A 24,331-nucleotide genomic window follows, 5' to 3' on the forward strand; every position below is an offset into this window, starting at 1 on the left:
AGCATTGATTCATTCTACAAATATTTACTAAAGACCTACCATATGCCAGGCACACACCCAGACTTGCACTTTGTTTGTTCAACAGAAGAGTTTTTAGCAAACATCGACTCTGCAGTGATGTGAGAGATGTAAAATGAGCATGTGACCGTCTCTTCGGCCCTTCCATTATTAGACAGAGATGGGAGCAATGTGTATGTTGTTAGCTTGGGCTGATATAACAAATATAAACTGGGTGGCTTAAAACAACAGACATTTATGTCTCACAGTTCTGGAGGCTGTGAAGGCCAAGATCAAGGTGCTGGTCCATTTAGTACCTGGTGAGGGAATCTCTTCCTAGTTTGCAGACAGATGCCCTCTTGCTATATCATCACGTAGCATAGATATAATCTCTCATGTCTCTTCTTATAAGGGCACTAATCCCATGCATGAGGGCTCCATCCTCAGGACCTAATTACTCTCCAAAGTCCCCACTTCCAAACACCATTGGGGATTAGGGCTTCAATATATGAATTTGGCGGGTCCACAGACATTCAGTCCATAGTATGTGCTAAACCAATCGTGACCAAGTGCCAGAATGTGTGCTTCAGACATTAAGCACTGTGCATAGTTAAGAAAGGGAAAGATTTGAGCTTCTGGAGAAGCCAGGCCTTACTCTTCTCTGTAGTTCCAGCATCCCCCAAGGCCTAATATTAGGCTTGCATTTAAGGTTGATTGAATTAAATTGAAAAATTTGCCTGAAAAATTCTATGGGATGGGAAATTGAAAGGAATTGTAGGGTGGGTAAATGGCATGAAGAAAGGCTTGGTGACAAAAATGAATTGAAAAAAAATTTGTTTTGGATTTCCCTGGTGGCGCAGCAGTTAAGAATCCACAGCGGTTAAGAACCCGCCTGGCAATGCAGGGGACATGGGTTCAATCCCTGGTCCGGGAAGATCCCACATGCCAGCAACTAAGGCCGTGTGCCACAACTACTGAGCCTGCACTCTAGAGCCTGAGAGCCACAACTACTGAGCCTGCACACCACAACTAATGAAGCCCGTGTGCCTAGAACCAGTGCTCCGCCAAAGAAGCCACTGCAATGAGAAGCCAGCGCACCTGCGCGCATCAGTGAAGACCCCCCAACAAAAACAAAATAAAATAATAAAAAATAAAATTTTTTTATTGTGTTAAAATATATATAACATAGAATCTACCATTTTGACTGTTTTTAAAGTGTACAGTTCAATGGCGTTAAGTACATTCACATTATTGTCCCACCAGGTATGAATTTTTAAGAGTCTCTTGCAGAAGGGTTCATACCTGGCTAAATTTAGGCACTTTTGTTAGTGGAAATAAGAAACACTTGTTAGTGGAAATAATGATTATCAGAGTAAAAGCAATGTTCCTCTCCCCAATTGGGGCAGTTTCCCATTAACATCTGTGATTTGTTTTGCATATATTAATGAAAGGCTGTGGTATTGGGGGGCGGGGGCACCAGTTCTGCTCCCTGTATGTTTGAATTATCCTTGTGAAGTTTTAAACAATGAACACTAATTTTTTCCCCCAATACTGGGCCTTTTGTATTCAAATCAAAAGCACAAAGCCCCATTATGGGGGGAGAAAAGAATCTTTATTGGCAAACAGTTGTGTCCACTTAAAGCAATAAATAAAAAGTCTAAAGAGTACATTCCATATGAAGTACTGTAGCTATTAATACACGGGTTCCCAGGGTCTGCCCCCTCCCCCCATGGGTCTATTTGTGGGGAGTGTTAATCAGTGCCATAGGCACCCCTGAGAAGGAAGGAGGTGGGTGAGGAGAGGCGAGGCAGGCCCACCCAGCCTCAGGGCAGTGAGCAGAGCCTGTGAGATCTGGGTTCTGGTGTTGACACTTCGATGTGAATCCCAGGGCAAGGCACCACACAATAAGGCCTCTGCTCTTTGGAGGCGAGAATCCGCAGCCTTTAAAGTCCTTTCCTCTCAGGACTTCCCTGGTGGCACAGGGGTTAAGACTCCGCACTCCCGATGCAGGGGACCCAGGTTCAGTCCCTGGTGAGGGAACTAGATCCCACATGCATGCCTCAACTAAGAAGCCTGCCTGCTGCAACTAAGACCTGGTGCAACCAAATAAATAACTAAAGTAAATAAAGAAATATTTAAAAACAAAGAAAGTCCTTACATCTCTTTCAGTCATATCTGAATAATATTTAGCCAGGTCCAAGCGGCTGGTTGGTGGGGTGCTTAGTTCAGGACAAGTGGGTGAAGGTGCGGGGAGTTAGCTGAGGGAATTGGAGCCCCGCGTGGGTGACTCCAGAGTGGTGGAACGCGGGGTGGCTCGGAATGGAGCTCAAGCGATGGGATTTCCAGATGAGTCTTTCTAAGGCCAACTTTTAAAGGGCGGAGGAAAGTTTGCCGCGGGGCGGGGGCCCCGAGGGGGGAGCTGGGTGGGCTTCGACGTCTCCTCCCCTTTAAGCGGGTGGCCGCGGCCCTGCCTCTGTTACCTGGAGCGGGGAGGGGCTTGGGAAAGTTTGTGTTTGTTGCTGGCAAAGCGCCGGATGGGAGGCGCGGGCGGGCGAGCGCTGCGGTTCCTCCCTCCTGCTTTCGGGAAGCGGTCGGGGCTACACGCTCGGCTCGGCGGGGCGGCCCTGGCGCCCGGCTCCCGGTGCCCGGCCGGCTGGAGGAGGAGGGCGGAGGCGGGCGGGCGGGAGCGGAGCGAGGGGCGCACGTCGGCCCTAGCGCTGGGATTTCTCGGCTCGCGAGGAGAGCGGAGCAGGCGCGCGGCCCAGGCGGAGGAGCGCTGACTCTGGAGCAGCCGGAGCTGGAGGAGGAGGAGGAGGAGAGGCGGCGGGAAAGGAGGAGGAGGGGGAGAGTCGCTCCCGCCCGGCGAGCATGGGGCGCCTGGCGCCGAGGCCTCTGCTGCTGGCGCTCCTGTCGCTGGGTGAGTGCGCGCGGGGCCCGGCGGGGCGCGGGGGGCTCGGCCAGGCGCGGGGGGACCTGTGGGGCGCGGCTGCCGCGCGCGGCCTGGGGCGCCGACGGTGCCGGGGCCACTCCCGGGAGAGCGGGCCGGGATCCGCGGGCGGCGGGGCCCGGCGGGGAGCGGGCGCGAATCGCGCGGGGTGCGAGTCGCCGTGCTCCAGGCCGAGCCTCGCCCGCACATGTGCGGGGGGGAGTGGCCCCAGGCCGGCTTCCCCGGGCCCTCCCTACCTGTTAGCCGCCCGCGGCCGGCTCACCTTGAACTCCCGGCCCGGAAGGTGCCTGCGGTCCCGGCCCGCGTCCCCGGCTCGGGAGCGGAAATCCGCGGCTTTGATCTGCCCCGCCATGGCCGAGACCGGCCGAACCGCACTCCACACACACTCCCCCGCGCCGGGCTGCCTTTCCAGGGAAGCGAGAGGATCCGCCAACTTCCTTCTGCGAAGGTCACCGGGTGGCCCCGAGCGCTACAGTAAAAATCGGTGCACGGGTCCCTCTGTCATGTTAGTTGTGGCTAGCTCTTCTGCCTCAGTCTTCTCCTTCAGCTCCTCTGAAGCTGCCTCGCTGCATATTTGCACACAAAGACCTGGGAACCTTGGCTTCTTCAACTTTTCCTACCTGTTACTTTTTCTCCCTTACTGTCCCCTGTTTTCCACCCTCTCTCAACCTTGGTGCCTCTAGATTATTTGGCCCAGCGCCCTCCCCCAACCCAAGGAATCTTTGGTGTGATTTTTTTTTTCCCCTCTCCATCTTCCGTTCACCCATACACACAGACACCATCTTCACATCGTGTAATATGGTTATATTAATATAACCAAGTAGTTATCAGCCACAGAAATAATCTGCTGATTAAGTGCCCACCATGGATCAGGAAGGCTGACTCTTAAAAGCTTTGCTCTTCCTGAAGCCCTTTGGTCAGTGTCAACCAGAACAGAAGGAATTCTGTGACCTGACCAGGGGTTCTCTTCCACACCGCTAGAGAAGGCAGAGCTGAATCTTTTATAAAGCACATGGTGTGTGGTGTCTGTCCCAGCTGCACCCAGGGTAAATGACTACTCTGCACTTACGGTCAGAGGGTCCCAGTGGAGACCTTCCACAGCCACTCCCGTCCAGCTGGCACCAGGCTGCACACTGTCCCAACTCCCATGACTCCTGCTGCTGTTGGGGGGGGGGCAGGCTTTCTAGCTGCTGCTGTGTTTTTTTCCTTCATGTCTGAGGGGTTTTCTGGAACTCCGTCCCTAAAAGAGCTCACCCAGACACATTGCTTTAGCTGCAGCCAGGTGCAGAAAGCTTCCAGATCTTTCACCTAATTTTGTAGCATCTCTTCTGTGGTCCTAGTGCTTTTATTCTCTTCCTTTCACTCTGGGGCCCTTGTAAGTTTTCCGTTTGTTGCACACTGCTGGTGGTAGTCCACACCCATTACATAATTGGCTGATGTGTCTGGGTCAAGCAGGGCCACGGCTACTAGTTGCACAGATCGTGCACTGAGTGCACAACTCTAGGAGCTGCTGTTCGCTTCGTCCTCTGTGTGAATGGCCCTCCCCAAAGTTGTGCAATTCACAGCCCCTGTACTAGTTAAGAGGGCGAGGCCAGGTAGAAATTTAAAAGAATGTCCGTGAGTAACTATGGTGAGGGAGAAAAAGGGAGAGGGGGCAAAGAGAGACCAGCAAAAGCAAAAATAGAAGTGGGGAAAGTACAGCTTGGGGAAGTCTCGGAGGTATTCCAGTACATCCTGCCCTGGCTGGACATCTCATGTCAACTACACACAGGCAGTGTGTGTGGTGTCACCAGCCAATGCCTTGTCCCCTAACAGTCCCTGAACTTCATGTTCACCTGATAGCTTGCTGTACCGAATCTCACTTGGTGTGGCTTCCGTGTGACCTCCAGGAGGCCCTCCCTGTGGTACCACTACTCTAGCACTGTACTGATTCCTGAAACCCAATGTGTTGATATGCTAGATCATCTTTGCTCTTGTATTGCAACCTGGGCATAATCTTGCTGTCACTCTCTTTGACCTCTATGTTCACACTGTCGCCCAACTCTGTTCCTTTTCCCATAGTGCAGACTCGAGCGTCTTCCCTGTCCTTCCCGTATCTAAAGTTACTGTCCTAGCTCGAGTTCTGACAGCTCCCCACACAGATCTGACATCTGTACCTGTTTGACTTTTTCCTCCAGCCTCCCTTCTAAGTTCATCGTTTTCCCGAAGGATCGTTTCTGGAGGTCCCACCTTAGCTCATGAGTCCCTTATGATTTCCTTCTGAGGATGTTCTGCCCCTTGTATTCTCTCCCCTCTAGTCTTCTGTCTGATTCAGATGCTTCATTCTAAGGAACCTGTTTGCTATCCTTTGCATAGAATGTATGTGAATCTTCTGGCCTTTCCATTTCCCATGACCTGGGAATGCCTCTCCCGCTTCTCTCCTCTTACCTGTGTATTTCCTTTTCCCCCTAAAACTACTTCCTCCATAAAGCTTCCCTAAATGAGTGTACCTATCACAGTCACAACAGAACCCACTCAGCTTCATAAAGCAGGTTTTCACTTCCATTGCCCATGTCTGACTCGTCTCATCCATCCATTTAATACAGCCTTTCTTGAATGCCCAGTGTGTCCGTAAGAGTGTCCCAGACAAATGATCAAGACCCAGTGTCTCACTGAGTGGTCAGTGGGGGTGGGCAGACAGTTAATAGAGCAGCCAACTACAAGCCGGAATGAAATACCTGACATACAACCAAGTGCTGGTAGGAAGCAAGGAACAGCATGGTTAATTTTGACTTGGGGTCAGGGTTGACTTTGCTGAAGAGATGACATTTGAGCTGAGCCTTGAGGATAATTAGTATTTTGAAAGAAAGGATGGAAGAGCCTTCCAGGCTCTGGGGAAAGGCATCCAGTGTGGATGAAAGTGCCTGGTTCATTCAAAAAGGGCATGTAAGTTCCATGTAAGTGAAGGTGGGAGGAGGGATACTAGGAGGGCAAACTGGAAAAGTGGGTCTGGGATGGATTCTGAAGGCTATTCTTGCAGTGCTGAAGTCTTCACTATGTGGGTGGGCTTGTTGGCCTGTGGGTACTGCCACACAGCCTGTGCTTCTCCCATCAGAGCACTTCTTTATCTCTCTGTATATGATTATCTGTTCCTGGTCTAAATCCTCACCCTGATTATATCCCATGGGGCAGGGACCAGGTTGGTATTGTTCACTATAGTATTCCTCTTACTAATCGAGTGTCTGGCACAGAGTAGGTGTTTCATAAATATTGGCTGACTGAATGAATGCGCGTGTATATCATTTTTCTGTGGGTCATGGGTTGCCATTGAAAATTTGCAGGGTGAGATTGATACAACGTGGTGATGTGTTTGAGGAGGCCAGTCCTAGCGTGGAGCATGAATTAGAGAGGAAGGTATGAAGATTGTGGAGGGGGATGAAGGTTCTCTCTCTCTCTTTTTTTTAAAAAAAATTTATTTATTTATTTGGCTGTGCTGGGCCTTAGTTGCGGCATGTGGGATCTTCGTTGCAGCATGCAGGATCTTTAGTTGCGGCATGTGGGATCTAGTTCCCTGACCAGGGATCGAACCCGGGCCCCCTGCATTGGGAGCGTGGAGTCTTAACCACTGGACCACCAGGGAAGTCACTAAGATACTCTCTTAATGTGTGTCTTTTAAAAAAAATACTTGGAAATCCATCGAAGTAGTTTTTAAACAACAAAAACATTACATCTATGTTTTAAAATCCAAATAACATAGAAGGGTAATGTATTATTGTATTGGGTAGGCTAAATTGCTCTAACAAATGGAATCAAAGAACAGTGGTTCAAACAATGGAAGTGTCTTTCCTAACTCTTCTTGGGGATGTTTCGGATGAAATGGTTGGGTCTGATCACTGTTGCACACAGGCATTCTGGCTCCCAGGCTGATGGGCAGTTCTGCTGTCTTCAGCCCCTAGTTTCTTTTTTTTTTCCCCTTAAATTTATGTATGTATGTATGTATGTATGTATGTATGGCTGTGTTGGGTCTTCGTTTCTGTGCGAGGGCTTTCTCCAGTTGTGGCTTACGGGCCCAGTTGCTCCGTGGCATGTGGGATCTTCCCAGACCAGGGCTCGAACCCGTGTCCCCTGCATTGGCAGGCAGATTCTCAACCACCGCGCCACCAGGGAAGCCCCAGCCCCTAGTTTCTAAGATCACTTGGGTTGTCACCATCGCCCTTCCAGCCCTGTAAAGGGGAAAGAGCATGTAGTCTTCCTGGGCTAAGCCCGGCAGTGGCCCCCATCACTTCTGCACACATTCCATGGCAGAGGATTTAGTCCAGGCCACACTAACTGCAAGGGAAGCCGGGAAATGCAGAGGAATGTGGGAGCCGTGTGCTGGCTACTGTAGAAGAAGAGAAGAACAGATCTGGGGGACAGCTTGCAGTCTCGGTGTCACTTATAAAGGATATAAGGTAAAAGGATGAATGTGCCCACCCTCCCACTGCCCAGGCACAGCCACTCATAGATAAGGTACATGTGTCCGTATACTGAATATTTTGTTTGGTCTTTTCTCATAGCTTCTACACAGGGCTCTGCACCTAACAGGCACAGAGTAATAACAGCTGCTATTTATAGTGTGCATACCCAGCGTCAGGCTCTTACGGACATTTTCTTATTGAATTCTCACGGCAACATTTTGAGAAAGGTACTGCTATTTTCTCCATATTACAGATGAGGAAACCGACACCCAGAAAAGTTAAATAACTTGTCCAGAATCATACAGCTACTCCATGGCTGAGCCAGAATTTGATCACGGGACCCAAATTTGGTCTCAACTAAGGAAAGATTGACCGATGTTCGCCATCGTCTTATTTTGTGTATCACTCAAGATGAGTGTAGACGAAAAAGTATAATACTGGTTTGAAAGCAAAAGTGCGGTTAAAAAGAGGAAGGGATGAGTGCAGCCCAGGCACGATTCCGGAAGGGAGGGGCAGTGCCAGGATGCACCTCATAGATGTGACAGCTCTGCAACCCCTAAGGCGTCACCACCCCTGCTCTGAGGAAAGGGACCAAATTGCAGCTTCCTCCAGAAAGCGCTGGAGGAGAAAGGCTGGCAGGAGGAACCCCAGTCAATCCATCCAGCGCAACCGTCTTTGAAGTGCTGTGGACTTCAGAGAGTGCTCGGCTCTCATTTTAGCCTTGTTAACAGAATTCCTGTATCTGCCAAGCTGATTAATGCCTGCCCCGGCTGTAATTATTCTTATTAGCCTGCTGAATAGGAACTCTAGTTGTCAGTGATCATTCCTTACAAGGTAGTCGTGCTAGTCGGCATTTGTATGTCTATTTTGTTTCTGTGCCGAGCCGCTGAGCTGATTTCTACCCCACAGGTTGAACGTACATTTCCATACTAGTGCAGTGTCTGGCCGTTAAATAAGGTGTGTGCTTGTCTGTCAGCGTGTCTGCGTCTCACTTTATCGAATGAAGTTGGGGGGAGCTGTCAGGGCAGTTCATAGCTATTCTGTTTAATTGCCTTGGTTTCTTAAAGGCAGGGTAGCAAGGCCCTTTGACCCTTCGCTTTGGGAAAATAACTTGAACCGGCAAAAATTCTCTGTAGTTTATCTTCTGGAAAAGGCAAAGCACTGCTGTTGGCACAGTCAGTGCTTTTGAGATCTTGGAATATTTTCCTCCACACCAACTGTAGTCTTTGCGAAGCAACAGAATTAGACCCAGTAGTTAACACTGTCGTGGACCAGCAATGCTATTTCCAGGAGACTAGAGATGCTGGCGCCGTGGGCACATTTGTGTTCTTCAAAGGCTGATTTCTCCACAACACTCCCTGTGTGTTTGTGCAGGATTAGGCAGTCACTAAGCAGCCCGATTCAAGTTTAAGTGTGATGTTTGGGGACCTTAATTGCATCCTGCTTTGCACCTTTATAAGTGCCGAATGTGAAAGCATTTGCATCCCTCAGGGTATTTCAGGGGAATGGGGAAACAGTGTTTGGCCACTGTCGCACTGTCTAGGATAAATTTGGCTTAGAACCGTGGAGAACAGAATTGAGCGTAAGGGTTCAAGGCACATTTCAGGATGGGTGCTACCTTGGAATGCTACTGAAATAGAGGCAGTAATGCAGACAGATGGGTCACTTCTCAGACCTTACAAGTGACACCAAGCCAAGAACGTACTAATAATCTTGTTACTTCCTTGTTCTTACTTAGGGCTGGACGGGGCTAGAACCTCCCAGCTTGTGAGCTATGGTAAGGGACCCACATGGGGTTCAGGTGGGTTGTAGGTGTGTCAGAGTTAATTACTGGGTCTCATTCTGTTGCTTCACAAAGACTACAGTTGGTGTGGAGGAAAATATTCCAAGATCTCAAAAGCACTGACTGGGACAACTGACACCCTCAGACCCTGGAGCCCACAGGTCAGAGCAGCCTTGAAACCTGAAGCCCTGTCTACCGTGAGAGCCATACAGCTAGTCCCATTTCCTATGTGTGCTGTGATTGGCTGGAAATTGACAGTTCTGTCTCTTACTTGGGGAACCGCAGCCCCTGAACCCCAGCCTGGCCTTAGGATGGGCAGTTTGAAGATTGAAGATGAGAAGCTCAGTGACATGGCGAGTAGCTCATCTATTTATTCAGCAGATATTGAGAGAGTGCCTGCAGCTCTAGGCCAAGCATTGTTCTGAGTCCTGGGGATTCTGCAGCGAACAGAGCCAACTCAGATCTGCCCTCCACCGGTGGGACAGGATGCACTAGATGTGTGGTGGATGGTATCCCCGGAAGGTGCAGCACCACCCGGATGATGGAGGCGAGGGTCAAGAGCGAGTTCATGGGAATGCCTGTAGTTGGGGGACAGGAAATGGGAGAGTTCTAGAAGGAGTAGTCACAGGGATGGCAGAAGAACCAGGAGATCACTCTATCAGAAGCCAAGCAGAGATGGATGTAGGTAGATTTGTTAAAGAGGGAATAGTCAAATGCTGCACGAAACCCAGAGAGAGAAAGGGAAGCCTTGGATTTGGAGGCTGTGGAGAGGATGGAAGGGAGAGGTGGAGGGGGATAGGGCAGGAGCCGTGTGCTGTAGGACACATGGTTTCTGCAGTGCTGTCCGCGTTTTTAGCCCTGCGAGTGGCCACAGAATCCCCGGACATATCAGCTGGAGGTCATCTATATGTTCCCTTTCATTCTCTGTATACATTTTTGAAAGTTTCCCCCATGTTCCTCTGGGTGTCCTCGTCCACGTTGATTGGTGGAATTAACCTTCTCCCTGACAGCTGCATTGAGGCCTTCAGCTGTCAGTTGGAATCTCCAGCACGGGGACTCCGGGGCAGTTTTATCACCCATCTTTCTCCCATCTTCATCAGCTAAGATTTCAGTAGTTTATATTACAAATAAACCATGACCTGTGTGTTTCTAAACTGTTTCTGCTCTTCAAAATCACATATGGAGAGAAAAAATAGGGCTCAGGCTTTGGAATCAGCCCTCCATTTGAGTCCTACCCTTCAGCACTGTGAAACTGGACAGGTTTCTTAACCTCCTGGAATCTTATTTTCTGCACACGTAAAAAGGGACTGTTACTTCTCTTGCAGGTTTGTCATGAAGATTAAAAATAATGTGTCTAGGAAAATGCGCACATTAAACTTCACGTATGTAAATCCCTCGAACTTTCCTACTCAGAGTGGGGTCTGGGGACTAACATCGTCGGCAGCACCTGGGAAAAATCTCAGGGCCCAGTCCAGTCTGCTGAATCAGAGTCTGTGGTTTAACCATATCCCCAGGGGATTCGAGTGCTAAATTTTGAGAAACGCTTGTCTGGTAGAGTGCTTCACACATGGGTTATGTGGTGGCCTGGGCTTCCTTGGTGAATTTTGAGGCAAAGGCCATGTTCAGAGCGTCAGAACTAGAGGAGAGTGGGACGGGCTGGGCTCTGTGGGAATGTGGTAGGCGGTCAGTTAGCCATGAAGGGTGGGGCTAGCTTAGGTCTGTAGTGGAGGTACTCAGCCTGGTTTCATGACTTTCTTCCACCAGGTTCAGCATCCGGGGAACAAGGCAGGGACATGGTGTGATCTTGCCGTGAGAGGAGGGGTGCGGGAATCTGTAGAAAGCTCTGACAGCATCATGGAGACAGTTGGCCAAGGAGTCCAGGTGGGACAGGCAGCTGAGAGGCTGGAAGGCCTGGTGAGTTGCAGAAGGTTTGAGGGCCTGGAGGACAGGATGAGGGTAAAAAAGCAGATTCAGAGGCACAAGGGAGTGGGTGGGCCAGAAAGGTAGGAGGTGAGGGTCAAAAGAGGTAACTTCTGAGTCCAGGGTCTTGGAAGTGCCTATCCGAGGGGTAGTAGGCTGGGTGAGTAGTAGCCAAAGATTTCACCTCTCATGTCATTTTGGCCAATTTAACATCTGACTGGGTCTGGCCGAAGGGATTAGGAGACTAAGCAGTGACGTTTTAGAAGCATTAGTCCCAGGTGTTGTAGGGAAAAGGTCTTAACCTGTGACTAGGATGAATGGGAGTTGGGAGCAGGTAGGCCGGGGAGGAGCCAACATGAGGATTATTTCCTCCTTAAGAAATTCCTTCCTGGGACTTTCTGGTGGCGCAGTGGTTAAGAACCCGCCTGCCAATGCAGGGGACACGGATTTGATCCCTGGTCTGGGAAGATCCCACATGCCGGAGAGCAACTAAGCCCGTGCACCACAACTACTGAGCCTGAGCTCTAGAGCCTGCGAGCCACAACTACTCAGCCCGTGTGCCACAACTGCTGAAGCCCTCGCACCTAGAGCCTGTGCTTCGCAACAAGAGAAGCCACGGCAATGAGAAGCCCGGGCACCGCAATGAAGGGTAGACCCCACTTGCTGCAGCTAGAGAAAGCCTGCACACAGCAATGAAGACCCAATGACGAAGACCCAACGCAGCCAAAAATAAATAAATTAATAAATTAAAAAAAAATTCCTTCCTATCTTTTATATAACACTTATTTGGTGCCAGGCCCTGCATTTTCTATATATTAACTCATTTAGTAGGCTTCATAACCCCATGAGGTAGGTACTGTTAGGACCTCCATTTGATAGAAGAGAAAACTGAGTCATAGAGAGGTGAAGTAACTTGTTCAAAGTCACACAAGTGGTCCAGCTGCTTGGGTTCAAGCCCAGATGTCCTGGTTGCAGAGTCTGGGCTCATAACCGCAATACACTAGACTGCTCTCTGTCTTAGTACAGATATTCAAATACATGTTGGAAAACATAGAAAGGGATTGATACAGTCAGTTAAGATGTGATAACATTTGTGTCCTTGTCTTTTAAAACAGGAGGCTGGGATTCTGACCCTTGATCTTCCACTCACTAGTTTTGTGACCTTGAACAAGTTGCTGAATAGCTCTTAGCCTCTGTAAGGTAAGGGGCTGGGCTAGCTGATCCCAAGGCCCCCTTCCATCTCCAGAATTCTTTGAGTTCATGCTGATCCCTGCTGTGGTCCAGATGGGCCGCTTGGTCCAGCCCTGGCTCCTCGCCCATCTTGCCCAGCACTCCTGTGTGCAGCCTGCGCCTTCTGTCTCATCTGCCTGGCACCTCTCTGCAACGGGGCTTTGGTGCCTCTGAGGGCTCTGGGAGCTGTTTGCTGTTCTGTCACTGCAGCAGCAACTGCTTCCTCCTCCTAGCCCATCCCGTGTGGTGAAACTGGCGTCTTTCCTCACAGTACTCTAGGTTACCGAGGTATCCCCACCACTAACTGCATTTTTTGATGGACCTCTGGAAAAAAAATCACAAAAACAGTAAAACCAATAAAGCGTTTCTAGATGGCAGACTGTTCCTTATTACTGATTTTTTTTTTTTTTAAGTAAGTTTCGTTGAGGATATCAGCCACAAGTAAGTTGCGGTTGAGTAATCCAGTTTCAGCCCTCAGCAATGTGACTTGTGTTTTCTTCCCCATTCAGCTCTCACGTCGAACCAGTAGACAGTTATGCACCACGGTTCTCCTTTTCCTGACACCCCAAACCACAGCGAGAAGAGACACGGACACCTTTAGCTGGGTCCAAACGTTGACACCACTTTGGAGTTTCCGCCTTCCTGTAGAGTAGGAGAGTTGAAATTCCGACGTTGCCCATCAGTAGCCTTAATCGGCTAAGCGATGTGTTCTAGCATTTGGGGACTTCCTTCCTTTTCATTCTCTTAGCCCGAAAGGGGAGGGCGCAAGTGATGTTGGATACATTCACAGTGAAAAGGAAACATTCTGGAACACCTCCATGCTGTTGGTTGTGTGTTATGAGCTCAGTCCTTACTGCATGCCGGCTGCTGCCCAGCCCTCTGGCTACTTTGAGGTGCACGTGTGGATGCTGGTTTTGACCCATGTCTTGGACGTGGGTCTTCTGGGGGCTCATCGAGAACACTCTGGGAGTGAATTCTCCACTGCATTTGAGGTGGCTTGCTGTCATATGCTGTTCTGGGGGCCAAGGGGTGGATAGTGCTTTATAACTGCACTGCCCCTCTAGGATGTCCTCAGAACAGAATGTTGGCTGATCTGGTGTCTGTCCAGTGTGCTGCTGTCGGCTTATGCTGCAGTGAGGAGTTTAAAAAAAGCAAACCCAAACCACTTTTGGCGCAGCTGTTCATGTTTTCCATTTTCTGAAGGCTGGCACATCCATATATTTTCTTATTTATTAGAAGGCATTATAGTCCATCATCTTTGATTGGGAAATCCATACAGTATGTTCCAAGTTAAGACCATAGTACCGTGGCAGGCACTCGGTCACGCTGGTCGAAGTGAACACAGTTGCGAATAAATACGCTGTGCCCAACTATTGATATATGACGTTCCTGCTTTTCCTTGTGGCCTTATTTTTTAGTACTTCAGCAGCATTTAGAGACCCTTTACCATGTTTCTGACACTGTGAAAGAGGACAAAGGAATTAGGAAATGGAGTCCAAAATGGAAACCGAACCAGTTACAACTGAACAGCAGGATGGGTTGTTGGTGCTTTTTTAAACATCTGAGTGGATGCATTATGGGATAGCTGTGCGTATGGAGCTGTCAGAATCATAGGGATGAAACAGGCCGGGAGCTGCTTTATCGTAAGGCTCCGTGGAGCACGTGGGTCTGGAAGGCGGTTTGAGCCAAGAGTAGGAAAAGCGTTTCAGGTAGGAAAATGGCCGGCACCGTTTCTCAGAGGCGGGCGTGAATCAGCGTGCGCGGGATGGTGTTCCATTTGGGGATTCGCTGACTGAAGCTGGAACAGTAAGAGAGACCTCAGGGAGTGTGGGTATCAAACTCTGGGTCAGGGAGGTTGGAAGAACGGGATCAGAATCACCCTGAAAGTTGTCAGCAGCATTGCCGGCACCCACAGAGAAGCTAAGAACCCACACGCGTGAGGCTGGCGAGGTCTGCTGGGGCCCGCAGGAAGCTAGCCTGCTAAATTAAGGTGATAAGTCGGGCCATAATCCTATTGTTGGTGGTTTCTTAAGAGGAAAATGGCTCACAAAACCATTGCTGATGTTCCCCTTAGGTAGTTTATCAGAGCATCTCTTCAAAAGACCGTCACCAAATAAGAGACGCATAAGTTTTAGAGGAAGGATGGGGAATTTCTTCTGTGGAAACAAGGTTTATGCAATCATGTGGTCATCAGAGTCCCACTTTAATAACAGTTTATTCTGCAAACAAGTTTTTTCCGAACATCAATATGAGTCCCAGAAAGCTTAGTGTTGAACCCAGCTTGTAAGTAACTGGGGACAGTGCTTCTGTTACCACAGCTCGGGGTGTCACAGAGGCAGCAAGGTGGTATATACTGCCCAGTTGTACCCCCCTGTACAGGCCTAACAGGAGTTATCCCGCAGCAAGGTATGTTTGGTCCTACGGAAATGGCAATGGTAAAGCAAGCTCTGTGTTCTCTCCAGGGCGTTCATTGACACCATTTGGACCTCAGGGTAAAGAAGCCCATAATTAAGTTTCGATGACTCCGCTTGAAGTCTTCCCAAGCAACCCTCACTCTATGCCCTTAGAAACAACTATGTCATCTGCGTACACATTGCCCCTCTCGTGTTTATAGATTGTCTTGGAGTTACTTCTATTTGTTTGACTCTTTGGAGCCCAGTTCAAGCCTCACTTCCTGGGAGAGGTGAGCACGCGTTCTGGGGGGCGGCTGCCTGTAAGGTAAGCACACAGCTGTGTCCATTCCTTTGTCCTGGGCTCTCGCTGGACCCGTTCTTTCAGAGCATGGCCATCGGTTTATAATGCTCTGTTTACTAGGTCGAGCGTCTGTCTCACCCCAGACTGTAATCACCATGAAAGCAGGGCCAGGTCTGCTTTTGTTTACCCGAGTGTCTTAGGACTTTGAGTTATTGAATGATTAAATGATGTGTTTAGAAAACACCTGTATATCTCATGTGTACATGTATAATGTATATGACATATACAACGCATGTATGAAATACACATATAAAGTCTGTATTGTGGGCCTTAAGTCATAAAGGGGACAGAGGTTATCTGTGTGTCCTCACTATCTTTCGTTTGTGTGCGTACTGTCTTTTTCTGTTACTACCGTAGTATTTCCGAAGTGATTGCAGGTGCCTTCATTTCTAAGACAGGTTGGTGGGATGGGGTAGGGGAGGAGAAATGGAGTCCACACGTGAAAAGGCAGGGATGAGAAAGTCCTCATTCTTCCTCATGTGATTTTCTCCATTTTCTCCTTGCCAGCTCGTGTGGAAGACAAACGACTCATGCTTCTCACTGTTCACTCTCTACCTCCTCCACCCCTTCCTCCCTTTGTGGGGTCGTCACAGCCTCTCCCATCCCCGACTGGCATCTGCTCCTTCCTGGGCTTCGTGTCAGTGGCTCACAGCGTGGGGAAGCGTACTTCTTCGGTTCCAGTGCAGGCTTCACGTGCCTGGTGGCTGGGTTCTTGCCATCGCTCTTCTCATAAGTGGCCAGCTCTGGCCACGTCTGCGGGAAGGGGCAGGGGGCTGCTGCCTGCAGCATGTGCCTTGTCTCGCTGTTGGCCTGGGTTGTAACTACTCCTTATTAATCACCCTGTGCCAGGCTTTAGTCTCGAGCTCCGGGCATATGAGGACATAGTCACAGACCCGAATCCTGTAGCTGCCAGTCTCTATGTGGAGGCATGACATATACCCAGGAAAAGAGGTGGCCTCGAAGAAGTGTCTAAGGGGGATCCCCTGGCGGTCCAGCTTCCACTGCAGGGGTCACAGGTGCGATCCCTGGTCGGGGAACTAAGATACTGCAGACTGCGCAGCACAGCCAAAAAAACCAAAAAAAACCCAGAAGTGTCTAAGGATTGTTAGAAAAAAAATGCTGAAACTTTAATGAAAAGGGAGAGCATTCTGGGCCAGTTTAGACAGAGGAGCTCTTGCAGAAAAGGTGGGACAGCTGACACAATTCTCCATACCTGTTTGTATCACTACTTGTGTCCTCTCTACCTGTATATGCATTTCTTTTAGGCTTTAGTGCTTTGTCTGGATTGGGAAACCTTTGTAAGGATCCAAAGCACCCAAGTTGTTGGCTTCTCTAGCCCCAAAGGGTGATAATAAAACGCATGTGGCAAAATGTGGGGTTTGGAGTATCGAGATGTTATCACTTCCTGGGGTGCTGAGAACTGGTCTCTTGGTTGATGATGCTGTGCGTTACAGTTGCTCAAACCGTATGCTTTTCACTTTCTGTGATGAGCTTATCGAAGAGCTTTTTTGAAAATTCATCAATGAGGGGCAATTCCTGATACAAATGAGATTTAAGTAACTCCCGTTAACCCATTTAGATGATGGTCCAAAGATTAGTTCTGGCTCTAAAATTCCAGTTTGCAGAAGTTCATTGAGATAGGAGTGATCCCAGCCATTGCATCCGCAAGCACGTTGCTGGGCTAGGAATGTGGTGATGAGCAGCGAGCCCTCTGCCCCGCCATGGAGCTCACAGTCCCGCGAGGGCGGCGGACAAGCAAATGAGCCTGGGATGGTCACAGTGTCCATGCCGAGTCGACCCTCAGTAGGCACATTCTGAACTCTGCTTGGGGCTGGGGCCGGATCAGGAAAGGTTTCCACAAGATGGCCTTCATTAAGTCTGAGCCGTCAGTAGGCTTTGTCTGGTAGAGAAAGCACGGGTTATTTGTTTCAGGCAGAGGGAAGAGCGTGAGTAAATACACCTGTTTACAAAAGCTTGCGTGTGAAGAAAACTTTTTGGTGGCTGGAATGGAGGGTTAAGTCGTAGGGGCTTCAGAGGGAAAGGGTTGAGGCTGGAGAGAGAGTCGTAAGATTGTGAAGAGCCTGGAATGTCACCTAAAGGAGTTTAAGCCTGATGTCCTGAGTGAATGTCTATTTTTTCTGGTTCTGTCTTCCCTAAGTCCCTCATGTCATTTATTAACTTAATATTTTAAAAGATTCTCATTGTTGGAGGACTCATCTCCTCCCAGCTTTTCTTTTCTTTTTTTTTTTTTCTTTTTTTTTTTTTTTGCGGTATGCGGACCTCTCACTGTTGTGGCCTCTCCCGTCCAGAGCACAGGCTCTGGACGCGCAGGGTCAGCGGCCATGGCTCACGGGCCCAGCCGCTCTGCGGCATGTGGGATCTTCCCGGACCGGGGCACGAACCCGTGTCCCCTGCATCGGCAGGCGGACTCTCAACCACTGCGCCACCAGGGAAGCCCTCCTTTTTCTTTTTCTATTGGAGTATAGTTAATTTACAGTGTTGCGTTAGTTTCTGGTGTACAGAAAAGTGATTCAGTTATACATATATAACTTTTTCACATTCTTTATTATAAGTTATTACAAGATATTGACTATAGTTCCCTGTGCTGTACAGTAGGACTCGGTTGTTTATCTGTTTTATATGTAGTAGTTTGTATCTGCTAATCGCACACTCCTAATTTATCCCTCCCCCCACTTTTCTATGAGGCTGCCACACTGTTCCATCGTCTTTAACTTTGACACCTGGCTAGGTGTCGGCTCATCGACTCACCTGATGATGTGGTTCTGCACCCAGTATGTGTGCTGTAAAGAGCTGCTGAGTGAAGGAATGAAATATTGGATCAATGGAGTCAAGGGTCTGTTCCTTGAAGGGCATGTGAACTCAGAGTCTTTTTTTGTTCAAGTCAAACTAACAAACTGTACTCCTCACTGGGCCTCACTGGGGAAGCTGGCATAGACCTCCGTACCACCCATGGCATCTGGCAGTGTGTCTGTAAGTATCAAGGGCAGGCTTAAGGCCTTGTTGGGGAGAAAGGATGGACAAGGCAAAGGAAGAGCAGAAAATGGGCATAGAAAAGAGTAAAATTGGGGGAAAGAGGACAAAGTTCCTCAAGGGAAGGAGTCGGGGAGAATTTTACTAACAGCTCAGGTGCGTTCATGCCCAGATGCAAGTTTAAACTCATGTGAAGCTCCCATTCTCCTTCACCTAGACTGAAAGGAGGACCAGGTGTTCACACAGAACTTGGCAGACTCTGCTGGCCTGTTCAAACATGGGGAGGATTGAAAATGGCTGAGTAGTGAGGGGGGCTAGGCAGCGCTGGGGCCTCTAGCAGCTGTTAATTTTATAGAACACTCTAAAATAATCCTTGTGGCTGGATCTTGCCTCAGCTTTTTCTGTCTCTGATCCTTGGACAGAGAATCGTTTGAATCATTTCGTGTTCTGTTGAGTTATTTTGGTTACCCACCGGTACAGATTGGCACGAAGTGGCTTTTGCATCTTTGTGTTGTTCTTTGGTCACCTGACTTCTCGGAACCTCAGTTTCCTTATTTAATCCTCTCAGGGTTGAGTATTAAATCATGTGAACAGGATTTGAAAACGCTTAAAGCCATGCTGTAAATGTAAGGTGGGTTTTGTCAGTTACGGGGTCCTCGAGGGCGAAGCTCTCTGCTCCGTACTTGGCTTATGTATCAGTGTTCCGTCAGAGGAGCAGAGCCGCTGTGAATATTATGGAATAAGCCATTTAGTAGAGGAATTAGACTACACAATTTTGGGAGGAGCTGGGGAAATGAAGGTCTGAAAAGGGATCAAGGAAAAGCCACTAGTCGTCCCTCCGAAGCACTAGTGGGGGCGGACAGGCTGTTTCTGGCAGAGGAATCGAGAAGCCAGGCAGAGTGGGACTGCGAGTGGGGCACACGGGACTGGGAGGGGGGGTCTGGCATAAGAGCCTGTGTAAGGGTAGTTGCCTATTTATAGCTACCACCTATGAGTTTGCAATCAAGCATCTGGTGGTCTTGGATCCGAGTTGGTCAGTAAAGATAGCATTTGGGAAGAAACCCAGAGCAGAAAGAAGAGCTAGAACACACTGGAGCCCACCAACACCTGTGCATCTGTCTCTTGCTGCCTTGAACCCTGACGACCACCAGAGCATGATGGCTGTTGCTTCCTTTCCACCTCCCAAATCTCACACACACTTACGTCTCTTTTGTCCAACTCTAACCCAGAACTGCACAGGGAGAAGGTTTCCAGGGAGTGTAGTTCCAACTTGGCCATGTTGACTCAATACAAACCTGCACGATTTCATAATGTGGAATTAAGGATTTGGCATGACTGGCCTCCTGGGATCTCTCAAAGGCCATGGAACTGGAGCGACATCCTGGTTAGGTGATCTAGTGCTTCAGTGGTAAGAAGTTCACTTAGTTAATGATCCAGTCTTTAAGAAGTGACTTGCAGCTGTGTTCCTCAGTTGTATCTCCTGTCTTCCTTGCCTTTCCTGTCTGTAGTGCCAGAGGGCATGGTTATCTCAGCAGCAAAAGCTAAGGAAAGTTGCATTGACTGAAGAGCCTGTCAGTTCCCATGGAGCGCGAAGCCTTCTATCACCAAGGTTCTGTTTGACCTGGGGAAACAGATGCTTACTCTCCCTCCTCTCCTGGTATGAAGGCTAAAAGAAGATTTGCAGATATGAATGACTGCAGACCAGAGCCAGAAACTGTCGTGTAAATGTTAAGTGAGAGCAAGGTTTAGATCTCTGTACCTCCCTTCTTCACCCCCATGGTCTGTTAGTCATATTGTCCCTTCCTTGTGTTTCTGCAGCCAGCTCAGGTCAGCAAGGACTCAGGAAGTGCCTTCTATGGTCATCTTAGCTCCTGAGAAAATAACACACTTCGTGAGATTTAATGGCCACACGTGGACCATGTCATCACTCTGAATTCTTTCACCTTTTTAAAAAAAATTTTTTAAGTTTTTTATTTTTTAAAATTATTATTTTTAATATTTATTTATTTATATTTTTAAATTTTTTTTACTTTTTAAAAATTAAAAAAAATTTTTTTTTACTTTTTTATTTTTTTAATTTTTAAAAAATTTTTAAAAATTTAAAAAATTTTTTGTCACCTTTTGATTGTCAACTCTGATATTTCCCTGTGTGACCACAAGTGCTTTGCCTTCCTCCTTTCAGATTCCCTCGTATGTGTTGAACCTATTCTTCATCCTCACTGTGATCCCCCTGACCTTTTTTCCGAAGCCGCTTTCACTTCCTGGGCTCTCATCCTGGTGGTCAGCATGCCAGCAGTGAGCTTGTTAAGGACCCTCTGCCACATTTCTTTGCCAGTCCTCATATTGTAGTTGAGTAACCCACACCAACCGTAGTCTCTAAGTCTGAGCTTTATCATCTTGCTGGGGAAAATCCTACAACCTGCCCACCTGAGTTTCCTACCAGTTAGGGTGTCTTTACTGCCTCAGTGAACCTTGTGTTAGTTTTGTGATGGTTTTCCACTATATTCCTTCTAATTCTTATTCTAAACCTTGTCCACAATCTCCAGGATCTAAACCCCTCTCTGCTACTTACTGAGACACTGGAGACCAACCTAAGGTTCCTCAAGCTTTTTGCCTCAAAACCTTGCTATATTTTTACCCATCCTTTTCTCCTAAATTCTGAAAAAGGTAAGGGCTCCACCTTTGGCTCTTTTTTCCTTTGTATGTATACACTCTGTCCCTATGTGATCCCATGCCACTTGTGGCTTTTGAATACCATTTATGTGCTGATGACTCCCCAATGAATGTCTCTGCTTGGACCTCCCCCCTGAGCGCCAGGCACATAAATTTACTGCCTACTCCACTGTACCCCCACTCACATGTCCAGCAGGCATCTCAGACTTCAAAGGGCTGGAAGAAAACTCTAGCCTTGCCTGATACAAATTCCTTCCTGTCCGTTACATTCCCCTCTCAGTTAGTGGCTTCACTATGCACCCAGGTGCTCAAGCCAGAGCCTGTATCATACCAGTTCCTGTGTTCCTCACTTTCCACATTCAAAATGGCAGTGTGTCTTTTCATTTTATATCCAAAATATATCCTGCATCTGACTACTCCTGAGAATCACCACCACTACAAGCTGAGGCCAAACGTCCATCATCTTTTGCTTGGTCTGCCGTAACTTCTTCCATTCTGGTGTCCTTGCTTCCAAATTGGCCCCACAGTAATCCGTCTTTCACACAGCAACCAGTGGGCTTTCTACAATAAAGCAGGCTCTATCATTCCCTAGTTTTATGTGCTTCCTATTTCAACCAGAGTCCAAGGCCTCTGCCCCCTCGTTCATTATAATCCAGTCACACTGATCTCTTCTTCTATCCCTTGAACACCAGGCTTGCTCCATCTTAGTGCTTTTATATTTGCGGGTCTCTCTGCCTGGAGCAGTCTTACCCCAGAGTTCTACCCCTGCCTCCTTCTCATTCTGGTCTGAACTCATAGGTGACCTGCTCAGAGGCGCCTTTCCTGACCACACTGGCTAAAAGCAGCCATCCCCCATCCCCAGCCACCAGCTCGTTGGCCTATTTTATCTTGATAGCATTTATCAGCGCTCTGGACTTGTTTCCCCACTCTCCCCTTAACTGGAACACAAGCTTCTTTTGAGCAGGGACTCTTGGCCGAATGTCCGCAGTGCGTAGAAGGTGCTGAGAGGACCAGCTGGCTGACTTTCCAGGATAAACTGCCCACTTGTGCCCTTCATCTCCTCTTGCCTGCTTTGGGGTCTTTTCACGGTTGTACGCTCTCTTACTTACATCTTGATTATTCCTTTCTCCTGACTGTTACTCTCCAAGTCCCATACCACATTACTGCAAATGCGCTTCTGTGGAGGTTACCAGTGGTTGCGTGGTCATCAGTGCAGAAGTCTTTTCACAGCACCTGTCTGCCTTGACTTTTCTGCAGGTTTGACATGGTTGCTCATTTTTTCCAAACTGAAGCATAATGGGATTCTACTCTAGATGTTGTGCAGGATGCAGATAGTATAGGAACCAGGTCTTGCCTTAGGGGCTCGCAGCCTCCCAGGAGCAAGTAGATGGGTGTGTCCTTAAATAAAACAGTAGGTATCACTCCAGCCTTTCCTTCTTGGGATTCTTGCATCCCTTGGCTGCTAGGACGTAAGCCGTTGGTTTTCTTCCTAACTGGCTACTATTCCTTTTTGCCCTTTTTCTTCTGCTTGTGTCTTAAATAATAGGAGCTCACTGTGATTTTGTCCCTTTCCCTCTTCTCTGTACTCTGTCCCCCGGTGACCCCATGGACCTCCACATCTCCCATATCTTCACCAGATCTCCTCTCCAAGCATGTGACTCCACATTTATCTGGGGCTCAGATAGCTTTGGACTGGGGGTTTCCATGCCTGGCGGACCTTTCAACTTGTCTGAATCTCACTGACTACTTTTCTCCTCTGTGTTTCCTTGGCAGCGCTCAGCTTCCCTTGGCATGTCTCTCATCTCGGGTCTATCAATGGATTCTTCTTCCAGCATGGCTCTTAGAGCTGCTGCCTTTCCGTTCCTGCCCTTGCTCTTTTTTTTCTTTTTTTTCCCGTACGTGGGCCTCTTACTGTTGCGGCCTCTCCCTTTGCAGAGCACAGGCTCCGGACGCGCAGGCTCAGCGGCCATGGCTCACGGGCCCAGCCGCTCCGAGGCATGTGGGATCTTCCCGGACCCGGGCATGAACCCGTGTCCCCTGCATCGGCAGGCGGACTCTCAACCACTGCGCCACCAGGCACTCCCTGCCCTTGCTCTTCTTTTGATTCTTGTACCAACCTTTCCCCCAACCCCCGGCCCCATCATCTCATAGAGGGCTCCCGACTGACCACGCGTGTGTGTGTCCACTCCAGCCTGCTCTTAACTGCACTGCTCTGCTCGCCCTACTCTTCACCACTCCCCACATGTCCCCGCCTAGGCCTTTGCTTATGCTCCTCCCTTTAACTCTGATCATCTTCCTCCGCAGTGTCCCCTGCCCAAACCCTACTCCCCAGCCATTTTTCAAAGGCCCGATTTAAATGTTGACACTGCATGAAGCTTTTCACTAATCCCTTTGGAGGGACGCACCCTCACTTTCTGAGGAACCCCACAGCACTTGCTAGTACCTCTTTTTGGCTACTATATATCGTTCCTCCTGTTAGAGTTTTCACGTGCCCCTTATGACTCAACATACCGTAAGTCCCTTAAAAGAAGGTCCAAGGCTGATTTACCTTCCTCTCTCACATATCATCCAGCACGAGGGCTTCTTACTCAGTAGTTGTTTGTTAAATGAGTCATACTGCATTTGTCTAGTTTATCTCTCTGAGGTCTTAGCTGAACCTTTTTTTAAAAAATGATTCTAAGGCCCGCTCTAGTAGAACCTTATTGGCGTTTGGATGGGATTTTGAAGTACTGCCATATGTGACTTCATTACACATTCTCTGCTGGCTGTAACTTGTTTAATGTGTACATTGCTGCATTTTCATCACTTAGGGACTGTCTAGATGAAAGCCGGCATGATCCCTTCCTGCCAGACCTCTCAGCGGCAGTCCAGCAGAGGAGACAAAGGTTTTGCATTCGTTAAGTCAGATACTGCAATAAAGGCTCTGTGAGAGTTTACAGGTTTAACCTTCTTGTGTATTCACTTCTAAATCACGTGTGGACTGGGAACTTCGTATAGAAATCCATAGGCCCCTGGTCTCTCTTAAAGGCCTTGTAAGGACTGGAGAAGGGGGATTTAGCTGTCATTTTACAAGGCAGAGTGAAATACCACAAGCTCTTCGGTTTCGGTATTTCCGTTCTGCCTGTTCTACTGGATTCAGTAACTTACAATACTTATCTTACAAATGGCTCCGTTTGTAAAATCAGATTGTTTGCTTCTAGGCAGCTCGGTGAGGTGATAAAATTGGAGCAATAATAGGAACAATTGCAAAAATCCTTTGCAGATCTGCTGTACTCTACAGGCCTTGATTTAGAATAATATTGATGATAACCCAGGGAATAAAATCTATTTCCCATGGATCTCATAAGGAGGTGGAAGAGGGTGGATAAATACAGTTTCATCTTCATTAGCTTGTCTCTCTTAATGATTCCTCGTGGTTGCCAATAGTGCTTGTTGAAATAAACATTGCAGGAATAATTGCACTGAAAAACTTGCCCGACTTTTCTTGCCTATCTCCATCCATTCTACATGATGGAAGAAAGTTGAAGGCATTTAATTATTTTCTGGAGGACTTCAGAGGTAGGCAAATAGGAATCTGGAAACAATTACCTCTTGCATGTT

At 48.4% G+C, this 24,331-nt stretch overlaps 1 protein-coding gene across 1 annotated transcript in view; it reads left to right on the plus strand.

Moving 5' to 3' along the window:
* Positions 1-2,801: 2,801 nt before the first annotated feature.
* The window catches only part of PTGFRN (prostaglandin F2 receptor inhibitor), an 85,691-nt gene continuing 64,161 nt past the window's right edge, over positions 2,802-24,331 (plus strand). Inside the window, exon 1 of the mRNA XM_079934298.1 lies at positions 2,802-2,914. Within this exon, the coding sequence (XP_079790424.1) occupies positions 2,866-2,914 (49 nt within the window). The 5' untranslated portion in view covers positions 2,802-2,865. The remainder of the gene's footprint in view (positions 2,915-24,331) is intronic.

Source organism: Stenella coeruleoalba, assembly GCF_951394435.1.
Source record: "Stenella coeruleoalba genome assembly, chromosome: 1".
In the NCBI taxonomy this organism is placed as follows: Eukaryota; Metazoa; Chordata; class Mammalia; order Artiodactyla; family Delphinidae; genus Stenella; species Stenella coeruleoalba.